Raw genomic sequence first — 13,735 nt, forward strand, 5'->3', positions numbered from 1 at the left:
ACAACCAAAATGGACGTCATTAACGGAGCCATGTTTATTTATTGTAACAGGACCGCAGAAAACTGCGCGTGACGAGCAAAAACAAACATTTCCTATATTGTGTCATCAGCTAGAAGGTAAAAGAATATTCTATCTGAATAGCTTTACCAGAGACCACATACACAAGTGTAAATAGTAAGATCTTGATTAGTGACCATATAATTATATATAGTTATTACACTGCTCTGTTTCGTTTCCCTCCAAAAAAAGGTGGATAAGTACATATTTCTTTCGATTAAACATTTTATTTTCCAAAAAAAAAAAAAAATCTGAAGCAAATATTTATTCTTGTAAGACAATTCAGTTCAAAACTATGCATATTTCAACGGGTCGCAGAACATTTTCTCATTACTTTCTACCGACTTTTTTGTTTCCTAACTCCTTTATGCTTGGCAATACCTCACCTTTGGCCTCAGCAATGAACGTTCGCCCAGGTGAGGCAGGTAAGGGTTCTGTCCCCAGGCCGGCACATACCAAAGTCCTTCAAAATGGCAGTTGTAATTCCCTGCTAAACGATCAGCATTAAAGGGAATGTCAAAAACTGGTCTATTCGTCGTCAGTATAATGTGATCAGTGGAATAATGTGCTTGGTGCCTTCGGCATGGTATTTAAGTAAGGTGGCACTCTAAAGTCGGCATCAGATCCGCGCTATCGCAAGGAGGCAAATACACCAACATACCCTCCCTCCGGCACACATTCACGCCAAAACATCACAAAACAAACATTTCATTAAATCCTTAACTTACCTTAGCTGTAAAAGGACTTTAAACAAAATAAAACCAAACCAGTTTAAACAAGTCATGCTATAAACAGGGAAGTCGTTGGAGAGGCAATCCTGTGTTATTTTTATTGATGGAATATGCTAGAATGCATAAGGCGTGTAACTAGAATATCTCAAAACTACGAATATTAAAGTAGTGTTGCCGTAAAAAAAAATCAATCCCGAAAATTCAATGCGCATTTGACGAGGATGAAAAGTAGCAATCATGACACAAGATGTTCGGCGAGTATAGACACGCGAGCCTGTCCTACAACACTACGCGGACACACAACATGCAGCATTGCTAACATTTCAATATGCATAAAACTTCAAACAAACATTACTGACATTTTTGTGATGTTAATGATCATTGTCAAGAGTGAAACTTTGTTTTGCTTTCTTTCACACCTTACTTTACTTATATGAATAAACACCGGAAACCTATTCAGCTTCATCGATAAACGATCTCATAAACATATCTTGTCGTTCATACGTTTCTAAATATGTGTAAAAAAAATGAACTGAATTTAACCATATTGACAGTCGTTACGTTAAAGCTCGCCCAAACAGCTATACTCCATTTTGTAAAGAAATGTTTCAGGGTTTTTTTCATCTTCTACCGCGATACTTATCGTTCAATAGAAAGGAATTATATCGTTATTATATTAATTACCGGCATAACGAGAAAGGACTTGAAAGTGGAGATATATGGGTACATCCCCTAAAGATAAGGTAAGTATGTCTATCCCTGTCACATGCACGTCCCTGTAAGTGATCGGTGATACACTTAAACAAGACACTCTTCCAATCAAAACTTACATCGACCGCCTGATAACAGGACCCAGTAGCGGAAAGCTTGGTAAGTATCACCACAAATAATACAAAACATTTAACTCTGTTACTTTGTTAATGATGACATACAAATGCATCTGCATTTCTTCATAGAGAATAACTATGACCATATAAAGATAAACATTGGGGTACAAAGTGAAGGTGTTTTAAAGTTTAATTCGCCGCATCTCAAAACTAACCAAGCGAGTAAACCAATGGAATATGGTAATGAAAATGCACCGGAAGTGGGTCAGATAAGGTGATTTTAAAGATGATATCTGAATTAAATAAAGCATTCTGATCACAGACTCGAAAATAGAAAATTAAATGATAAATAAAAGTATCAAACCACGTCGGTTAAACTTGCTGGTAGTATGTACTTGTTTTGAGCTTAAGTCACGTAAACTGCAACGCGCACCTGTTTCTTCGATTGCTGTTGTATGCATATGTGTTGAACCTTTCGACAAACCAACCAACCAACCAATAAACAGCAAAATCCAAAATACACTGTTTCGTTTTAAAATCTGTATCACCCTTAAACATATGTATATCACCGAACGAGATCAGTCTACAGACGAGGTTAGGATCCAAAGCCTTTTTAACGCCGTGTAGACTGTTTAATGGGGAAATGTTACAGTTCCCGGTAATATGTTTAAATTATATACCGATACCTGACATCGATGAGGAGCAGCATTTATCCCAAATAAAATCACTTTAATTTTGCTCGTTTTTGATGGTTAAAGTGCAGTGTTTAAACGCTCGAGTATACAATCTCGCTAGAGCGAGACTAGAAAACTCAGAATTCGTACAGCCATCAATCACCGCGCGCACACTGAATAACCTATAAATAGACTGTCGAACAAAGATGAACGGCATTCAATGTGCTGCAATGTTTGATGGAAGCGAGCAGAGCTGATTACAGCTTATTCAAAGGTAGACTAGATCAAAGATATGACAAAACGACAGAATAAAAACACTGCTATCCTCGCTCCATCGTTTATCGTGTTATATTAAACATCCATACCTCACACCAAGATGTTCATACATCGTACATTATGAAACATCCACAGCACACGGTAATATAAATTAACATCAATACCTCACAATGACAACGATTAATAACAATCCGAGGTTCAATCACAACCTAGTTCGTAGGTCGTCTCAAAGCGGTTCACAAATTATTATCCGTGATTATAGGGCCTTTGCAACCATCCAATACCTTTCTCAACTCCCTGGGGAGCACATTCAATCATTCTAGTACTGCCCAACCACGTACTCGTGTACAGCTGAGTAGACTGGAACAAGCGGAGTAAAGTCTTGCTCAAAGATACAACACCGAGCCATGCCTTGACTCGAACACGCAACCCTTCGGTCAGGAGCCCGGCGTCTTACCACTAGACTACCGTGCCTCCGATGATGTCCAATACAATCCACAATCATACATGTACGTGGCAGCCATGTTATAAACAATTGACATCGCTCATACCGAGGTGTACAGAACCAACATCATGAGATACGGGAAGGTGAATGATGACTTCAATTAAGATCAACTGCATTTTCTAATATATATTATTTTCTTTCAGATAAACAACGTCGCATAGAATGCTGTCATGATTTATGTATACCACAACACCTACACTGTATCCTGTTTATTGTGATAGCTATATTAAATTAAACAGCAAAATCCAAATAATCGTTATTTTATTGAGATTTTCGTGTTTAGAATGTCTGCCACATTACAATTTCTGCAGAAAGAAAAAAACAACAGTCACTGCAACTTGAATATCAAACTTGCAGCCATCGCTGAAGACAGGCCCCGAAGACTTAAATGAACACGAACTACGCAAACCCAAGTGACGAAAAATGACCACTAACCCTGGTGACGAAAAATGACCACTAACCCTGGTGACCACAAATGACCACTAACCCTGGTGACCACAAATGACCAACAACCCCGATGACTACAAATGGCCAATTACTTTCGTGACCACAAATGACCACCAAGTCAACCGTTATAAAAGGACAAAACTTGTTTTATGCATTGTATATTTTAGATGCAATATATTTTACAACAATTATGAAACAAATTTTCTAAAAGCCCTGCCCTATATTAATATTTTGTTGGCCCTGAGGATATTGTAGCGGATCTTTATGTGGAAGATAACTAGTGTACTCAGAGAAGATCCCGTACACCTTTATATCCGATCGGGGATTCGAACCGAAGCCGTTTCGGTGAAAGGCTAGTGCGCTATCCACTGCGCCAACCTACCGACTTAAACGACAAGACATAACCAACAAACCTTGATGATGAGAAGTGACAACCAACCATGAAGAAACGATATGACCGCCAAACTTTGTGACAACAAATAAAGGCAAATAATGACTTAAAGCGCTGTGACCTCGAGTCCCAATAGTAAGATGCTGATAAAACTCACAGTTGAAGAAGTAATCTGACAAATCTCTGGGTTAGCGGATCTGTGTTAAAATTACATCACATGCCAGACAAGTGTGAAGTTATTTCGTGAACAATTGACAACATCCTGTTATTTACCTGTATGAATTGATGATGCAAATTAATTTCATAAAAAAGATGGGCGTGTCTGTTAAACCGTATAATGTTGATATAGAGTACGGGAAACGATGCTGTTGCGTAATTAAATGTTCATCCGTGATAAAGATGAAGGTCACGTGACAATAAGAAATTAATGCGCACACTTGAGAAAATCGTTGACGAAACACTTGTACCGTACGTAGTAGTCGGTGACTGTCTAAACACATCGTGTATTGGGTATGTTAATAAGGGACCTTCCACATCCATTCATTAACATATATAATGCCTGTATGCATTCCTACATTACAAAATGTATTTTAATAAAGCAGGATATTTTAACGCCTTTGCTACAATACATTCCCTTGCGGCAAAAATGAAGTGTGAACACGACTGGATTAATCACATGCAAGCTTACGATTGATCCCGTCTACTTCACGTGCTGACCCTCCAAAAGTCCGGTGTGGGCGGAGATGTGTGTTTACACTTAAATATCATTCTCTTTCTCACTCAACAGATAGAAAAACTCGACAAAGGTATTCAAAATAGTTATTCAAATCCTACATTTGTATGTAGTGTGAAAGTAAACGTCTGTAAAGTATATTGACAGGGATCGGGACATAGAACGCCCTCCTCCCTCAGCGCGATCGTGTATTAACTGTTCAATACCCACTGGGAACACAGACCATTACAAAATCAAAAGGTAATTAACGTTCTCAAAAATTGAAAAAATACCCCTATTAAAAGTCTGCATTCCCACACGTTGAATTGCAAGCAGTATTTCGAAATCACTGTTCTTATAAATATATTGGTATGTTTCATGAACGAGTTTTAAAAACCTTGCTCAACAGGTGGCAGAATGGAATGAACATGTGTCGGCTAGATTATCAAATGTAGGCAGCTGCATACTTCACAAGAGATTATCTCAACTATTTCAATATTCCAAAGGGGTATTAATGTATGAAAGAGCAACGCATTTATTTCTCAACATTGACCTGTCAGCTACTTGCAATGCATGTGCCGATTTCTGTCATAACACAGCTGCGAGAGGACCGTTGATCACTTAGTTATCTAACATCAATTTGCTTTAAAGCTCAATGTATCAGTATTATATAAAGATATTTACTTAAACAATATTGCTATCGGAAAGTTTGAGAGAAAAATAAGCATAACTTGGCGATCAAAGTTACAACAATATTAGATTTTAATAGAAAATACAGCTGACATTTCCACTGACATGCCTTCAATTTTGGTGCCAACGGCGGGATGTGTCAGCATGTTTGGTTCCAATGACGAGTTGTATTGGGGGTTTTTCGCCAGTGACGAGTTGTTTTGAATTGTTTGTGCTACTGATTGTTTGTGTTCACATGTAATATTTTGATGTGGTCTACATTTATGTTTTTAGTTAAACTGACTTGAATGATTTGTTTTTGTCTTCCCTTTTGTTTTGGAGTCAATGATGAATGCTGTGATATTCCTATAATACTTTTGAGAAGTTGACAGTTTACAAACGAATAAATGTTTGGTAATTATCTTGTTTAAACCTTTGATTATGATTATACATTTTTGATCGTCTCATCAAACTTGACACAAGTGAACGTAACCACTTTACCAAAGCTATGCCTTTCTCAAGCCAGGGACATTGAGACCGACTGATTTAAACATTCAAGAGACGACCTATTGGGAAACACGTGTCTACCATTGACAAACTGTTGATCTAAGCTAAATAATAAAAGCAAAATGTGTTTTAAATCACGAGATTGAAGCCTATAGCTATTCTCTCGTCACAGTAAGCAACGACGCCTAAATAAATGTGTTTGCGCAACCTTTGTATAACTCTATATGTAAGATGCTTCAACGTATTTATGTGTATCTCGGAATCCACTCATATAGGCAATTACACACCCTTAAATGCATTTTAATTCTTGAATTACACTCGCGTATTATGCATAGAATTCACATACTGTGCCCTTTAAAACGCTAGACTGCATGGGTCGGTTTCAGCACAGAGGACGGACGTGCCTGGAATCCGGAATAGCAGCTCCGGACGTATTCACTTTAGAAATTAGTAAAACCATATAGGCAAAGCACATCATAAACGTTCATCGGCACATACCATGTTTTTTTTTATTTATTTACTCTTTAAAATATGTAAATAGGTCACATTCTCGAGGTGTAAATGTATGTTTTTCTACCGTCTTAAAAGTGTACAGGTATTCTCCTCTACGCCTCGGGCATGTTGTGCATTCTGAAATTTTATGTCCAAAATGAAACCTGTTACAGTTAAGTTGCATCGCGTATACTTATGACTAAAATAGGCTCTTTACGTGGTAACAATATCACCATCATGTTAAAAATATTGAACAGTTTTCAATTTGTTTCTAAGAAGTAACTAAATAGGATAGAACCCCTCGTATCCATCCTCACTTTACATATTTAATATGTAAAATTGGACTGAACGTTAATGACAGTGATCTAAGGAAATGGAGACAAACGACATCAAGAGCTTGGTTCATATAAGGCGTATCACATACATGTACCTCACACTGACATATATCTGGATAGAATTCGATACTCTGACAGACGGTGTAAGACGTACCTCGATACACTGACAGATATCGTGCCATATAACTCGTTACTCCAACATAGTCTGAGTCACGTATACACTGACGTATACCTCAATACACTGACATATATCGTGTCATATAACCCGTTACTCAGACATAGTCTGAGCCACGTATACACAGACGTACACATCAATACACTGACGGATATCTCGACAGACTCCAATACCCTGCAAACGGTTTAACATATACCTCTGTTCACTGACAAAGAGGTGACAGATTTCGATATGCTGACAGAATGTGTGACACGTGCCTCGTTACTCTGACAGAGACCGTGACATACATACTTCGATACGCTGACAGACGGTGTGACACGTACCTCGTTACTCTGACAGAGACCGTGACATACAAACTTCGATACGCTGACAGACGGTGTGAAATGTATCTCTATTCACTGAAAAAGACCGTGGCAGACTTCGATACGCTGACGGACCGAACGTTGTGACACGTACCTCAATGCAATGACATCTATCGTGATAGAATTCGATCATCTGACAGACAGTATGACACTTACCTCGTTACTTTGACAGAGTCTGAGTCACGTAACTTAATACACTAACAGAAACCTTGACAGACTTCGATACTGTGACAGACGGTGTGACACGTACCTCGTAACTGTGACATAGTCTGAGTCACGTAACTTCTTACACTGACAGAGACCGTGACAGACTTCGATACTATGACAGACGGTGTGACACGTACCTCATTACTGGGACAGAGTCTGAGTCACGTAACGTAATACACTAACAGAAACCTTGACAGACTTCGATACTGTGACAGACGGTGTGACACGTACCTCGTTACTCTGACAGAGTCAGAGTCACGTAACTGAATACACTAACAGAAACCTTGACAGACTTCGATACAGTGACAGACGGTGTGACACTTATCTCGTTACTCTGACAGAGTCTGCGTCACGTAACTTAATACACTTACAGAGACCGTGACAGACTTCGATACTGTGACAGACGGTGTAACACTTATCTCGTTACTCTGACAGAGTCTGAGACACGTTACTTAATTCACTAACAGAAATCGTGACAGACTTCGATACTGTGACAGACGGTGTGACACGTACCTCGTTACTGTGCGCGAGTCTGAGTCACGTAACTGAATACACTGACAGAGACCGTGACAGACTTCGATACTGTGACAGACGGTGTGACACGTACCTCGTTACTGTGACAGAGTCAGAGTCACGTAACTGAATACACTGACAGAGTCCGTGACAGACTTCGATACTCTGATAGACTGTCACTTACCTCATTGTGTAAACTACTGATTTTATGGATATTTTCGTTTTTATACTGTCTGATAGTGCCAGCTTAGGTCATATGACGACCGCTGAAGTCATACGACGTCAGCTAAGGTCGTATGATGTCAGTTAAATTCCGCATATGATGTCAGCTAAATAAAGTCATATGAGGTCAGCTAAGGTCATATGACGACAGCTGTAATCGTATGTCAACTAAGGTCAGCTAAGTGGTCGAATGACGTCAGCTAATTGGGCATGGGACGTCAGCTAAGGTCATATGATGTCAGTTGATGTCGTAAGACAGCGATGTCCTTAGAGGATTAGGCCATTCAACTTCCATTTTGAAATGCGTTTAGTAAGAGAAGTGACAGGAGAGACGTCGCAAATATTTGTCTCTTCTTTGTCTACAAAAAAAAAGTTCAGGGACCACTTGTCTGATGTTATCTGCTCTTACAATCAGCATGATATTCTATGATGTGCCGAATCTGCTGGAGGTTTGTTCTTCGTAAAGATTTCTTGACAGCGAAAAAAATTGTGTTGAAATGAAAATATGTAAACTTCATTTGAAACCCGAAGCTCTCCGATGTACGCGAAATGCCGGTGATTTTTAATGTAAGGCAACAAGAAGGATTGGTTGCCACAAGTTTAAATAAATTTCTTTCCCGTTATTTTCTATGCTTACAAAGTTGCATCATCTTAAATTCTACTTCGCTTCAATTAATTATATTTACGGTGTTGGTTTTCATGACAATACTAGGTTCCATTGTGGGAGATAGGTGGTAAGAACACTGACGACGTTTTATCACATTCCTTACGTCAAGGTTATTCTGTAATGACCACGTGCTGGTAGCATGTCGTGCATATGTACGTGCCGAAAATGTACACCCGTGTAATTAGTAGCGTATAGATAAACCCGATCATATAATTACCGGCCGCGAGTAAAAACGTCCGCTTCTCAAATACTTCACATACTGAGGTTGGTACGCTTTGAAATACTGTATATAAAATGTGTGATGTAGGGGGTATTTAATATATCAAATATGTATGGAGAACCCTTAAGGAAACACGACATTCATTCTCCATTTAGGCAGATTGCGTGCACCAACGAAACATCAGTAGGGTTTCGCCGACGGAAGCGTTCAACCTTGTGCCTGCTGTTCCATTTAGACACCTTTTTAGTGAACAACTAGACAACAGTTAGGAATCGCTTTTCAGAACAAAACAGCATCACACTGATTGGTCGTATTTCCAAAGATAACCGTTGAAAATGTGATAACGAACGCTCTTGTTGCAAGAACTCGCCATAGATTGTGTATAAATATGGTAAGGTTTGCATCGATGTCTTCAGGATAGCACTTTTCGGATGCGTGCGCATCTTGGTATCGTTCTATTCATGTCATAAAGATGAGCATTTCTCGCTAATTCATTGTTCTGTACTCATCAGAACCAAACAATCTTCAGTTAAATTTGCAATCTTTCCAAGAAGTAGCCAGCAAATAGACTTGCATTCATCCTAGAGTATCAATTGCTTTCTTTGTAGAAAACAAACACAACAGACCATCATTTGTTTTATATTGGAAGTTGCTGCTTTGGAGTTTTGAATTAAGTATCCATTTATTTTTGGAAACAACCAATACCCCGGTATTTCTAGGCTCCAGACACAGGATGATATCAATATTAAATAAAATGAAGATCCAAATGCCTGTACGTTGGCAAGCGGTGGACAGCGATATTCTGTGTATAGGGTTGTATGTGCGTCATTATTAAAGATAAGGTGTTTCGGGACTCGAACTTCAATTACATTTTTCTAAGACAAACTTAACTTAACTGGTCGTTTTCGAGCCTGATGTGGTTTCGTCAGGTTGTCATACAAACCAGCATACCTACATGCAGAGCTTGACGTGTATCTTATTCCGAACGAGACAGTAAATCTGGAGGGGTGGGCAATTAGATGAAGCAAGCATGTGGAAAATAGACTTGCCAAGTCATTCTCTTTTAAGAACTGTCGGTCGGAATTTGAACAAAAAATGTAATATTTTCATTGAGGTATCCGTCAATGACGTGAATAGAATATGATTCTGACTGCTTCCCACACAGTTTCTCGTGTCTATAGCCCAAGTTCCCTGTTTAAATCAGAATACGTCTCGTGTCTACAAAACGGTGTTTTGTGTCTACAACCTATAGTGTCTCGGATCTACAACATATAGTGTCTCGTGTCTACAAAAAAAGTGCCTCATGTCCACAAAATAGTGTATCGTGACTACAACATATTGTCCCATGTCCATAAAATAGTGTCTCGTGACTACAACAGTCTGTCTCATGTCCACAAAATAGTGTCTCGTGACGACAACATAGTTTCTCATTTCCACAAAATAGTGTCTCGTGACAACAACATACTGTCTCATGTCCACAAAATAGTGTCTCGTGACAACAACATAGTTTCTCATTTCCACAAAATAGTGTCTCGTGACAACAACATAGTGTCTCATGTACACAAAATAGTGTCTCGTGACTACAACAGTCTGTCTCCTGTCAACAAAATAGTGTCTCGCGACTACAACATACTGTCTCGTGTCCATAAAATAGTGTCTCGTGTCTACAACATAGTTTCTCATGTACCCAAAATAGTGTCTCGTGACTACAACAGTCTGTCTCCTGTCAACAAAATAGTGTCTCGCGACTACAACATACTGTCTCGTGTCCACAAAATAGTGTATCGTGACTAAAACATATTGTCCCATGTCCATAAAATAGTGTCTCGTGACTACAACAGTCTGTCTCATGTCAACAAAATAGTGTCTCGTGTCTACAACATAGTTTCTCATGTACCCAAAATAGTGTCTCGTGACTACAACAGTCTGTCTCATGTCAACAAAATAGTGTCTCGCGACTAAAACATACTGTCTCGTGTCCACAAAATAGTGTATCGTGACTAAAACATATTGTCCCATGTCCATAAAATAGTGTCTCGTGACTACAACAGTCTGTCTCCTGTCAACAAAATAGTGTCTCGCGACTACAACATACTGTCTCGTGTCCATAAAATAGTGTCTCGTGTCTACAACATAGTTTCTCATGTACACAAAATAGTGTCTCGTGACAACAACATACTGTCTCATGTCAACAAAATTGTGTCTCGTGTCTACAACATACTGTCTCGTGTCCACAAAATAGTGTATCGTGACTAAAACATATTGTCCCATGTCCATAAAATAGTGTCTCCTGACTACAACAGTCTGTCTCATGTCCACAAAATAGTGTCTCGGGTCTAAAACATAGTTTCTCATGTACACAAAATAGTGTCTCGTGACTACAACAAACTGTCTCATGTCCACAAAATAGTGTTTCGTGACTACAACACACTGTCTCATGTCCACAAAATAGTGTTTCGTGACGACAACATACTGTCTCATGTCCACAAAATAGTGTTTCGTGACGACAACATAGTTTCTCATGTCCACAAAATAGTGTCTCGTGACAACAACAAACTGTCTCATGTCAACAAAATAGTGTCTCGTGACAACAACATAGTGTCTCATGTACACAAAATAGTGTCTCGTGACTACAACAAACTGTCTCATGTCCACAAAATAGTGTTTCGTGACGACAACATACTGTCTCATGTCCACAAAATAGTGTTTCGTGACGACAACATAGTTTGTCATGTCCACAAAATAGTGTCTCGTGACAACAACATAGTGTCTCATGTCCACAAAATAGTGTCTCGTGACTACAACAAACTGTCTCATGTCCACAAAATAGTGTTTCGTGACGACAACATACTGTCTCATGTCCACAAAATAGTGTTTCGTGACGACAACATAGTTTGTCATGTCCACAAAATAGTGTCTCGTGACAACAACATAGTGTCTCATGTCCACAAAATAGTGTCTCGTGTCTACAGCATAGTTTCTCATGTCCACAAAATAGTGTCTCGTGACTACAACATACTGTCTCATGTCCACAAAATAGTGTCTCGTGACTACAGCATAGTTTCTCATGTCCACAAAATAGTGTCTCGTGACTACAACATATTGTCTCATGTCAACAAAATAGTGTCTCGTGACAACAACATAGTGTCTCATGTACACAAAATAGTGTCTCGTGACTACAACAAACTGTCTCATGTCCACAAAATAGTGTTTCGTGACGACAACATACTGTCTCATGTCCACAAAATAGTGTTTCGTGACGACAACATAGTTTGTCATGTCCACAAAATAGTGTCTCGTGACAACAACATACTGTCTCATGTCCACAAAATAGTGTCTCGTGACTACAACAAACTGTCTCATGTCCACAAAATAGTGTCTCGTGACTACAACAACCTGTCTCATGTCCACAAAATAGTGTCTCGTGTCTACAACATAGTTTCTCATGTACACAAAAAAGTGTCTCGTGACTACAACAAACTGTCTCATGTCCACAAAATAGTGTTTCGTGACGACAACACACAGTCTCATGTCCACAAAATAGTATCACGTGACTACAACATACTGTCTCATGTCGACAAAATAGTGTCTCGTGACTACAACATACTGTCTCATGTCCACAAAATAGTGTCTCGTGACTACAACATAGTGTCTCATGTACACAAAATAGTGTCTCGTGACTACAACATACTTTCTCGTTTGTTTGTACAACATGTCTCGTGTTCCCGCATGGTAGTTAATTACATTGTATTCGAGATGACCTTTAATATTATCAATTCCAAAATCCAGAAAGGTTGATTTTGCTTGATATCCACTGGGAGAGTTATTAGAATCATTTTTTTTTTTTAATTGTTCTCTATTAGACTATTTTTGATGACGTTGTTTTTCTGTTATAAGGAAAGATCGTTAACGATCATTACGTAAGGCAGTGGTATATATAATGCGTTAAGGGCTGTAACTCTCTAGACTGCAACTTATGTTTTTGGTTCTCATTTGTTTGGATTCTAAAATCACAGTTATAAAAAAAAGTATATATGAACCCTCAATAGCTATTGTCTCTTTTATGGCTCAAAAAGGTAGTTAAACGTCAATAAACGTGCCATGAATTTGTACAATGTAATAGCAATGTTGATACATATAGGGACAAAAAATGAAGTTAGGGTCATAAGGGACAGTTGTCGGTACCTATATATCAGGGTCACGTCACCCCTGCCTGGTTCAGACCGGGATTCAGTACTATTTTTGGCCTTATCGAGAACACAATCGTAAAACTTTTTTATTTATAACGCTTTATGTGTGTTATGATGCTGTTATGATGCTGTTATGAGATGGGCTTGAGCTGCTACCATTACCATCACAATACCAACTCCCGGGCTGTCTCACGGGGCGGCGGATGAATACACAAATAACTGATTTATGACAGAAGTAGTCCACTCAAAAACTTTCAAAATTAACATTTTTCTTTTGCTTTTTGGCAAATATCGTATTCCGTCTTGTGACTTTAAGGACATGGATCCCGTCGTGTGAGTGTGAAGTGCTGAGAGGTGAAATAACGCCAAAGAACAAATGCAGAGTCATGATGGTCCCTGAATGAGTAACCGATATACGGTTGAATATCAATGACATTTTCAGAATATTACAAAAATATTAACACGAATGTGAATAATAAATACAACCTAAATCATTAAACCATTTCAGTTGAACAGAAAGTAAATAGGTGGGGATGAAAAGGGGTATATAACGCTA

General features: G+C 38.7%; 1 protein-coding gene across 1 annotated transcript; it reads left to right on the forward strand.

Annotated features, from left to right (window-relative positions):
- The first annotated feature begins 457 nt into the window (after nucleotides 1–457).
- On the forward strand, nucleotides 458–12,787 carry LOC110459924. The gene is made up of 2 exons (XM_021512433.1): nucleotides 458–482; nucleotides 11,358–12,787. Exons 1-2 carry the CDS (start codon nucleotides 458–460, stop codon nucleotides 12,785–12,787), a joined length of 1,455 nt encoding a protein of 484 aa, XP_021368108.1.
- The last annotated feature ends 948 nt before the right edge of the window (nucleotides 12,788–13,735 follow it).

Source organism: Mizuhopecten yessoensis, unplaced genomic scaffold, assembly GCF_002113885.1.
Source record: "Mizuhopecten yessoensis strain PY_sf001 unplaced genomic scaffold, ASM211388v2 scaffold10275, whole genome shotgun sequence".
Classification (NCBI taxonomy): Eukaryota; Metazoa; Mollusca; class Bivalvia; order Pectinida; family Pectinidae; genus Mizuhopecten; species Mizuhopecten yessoensis.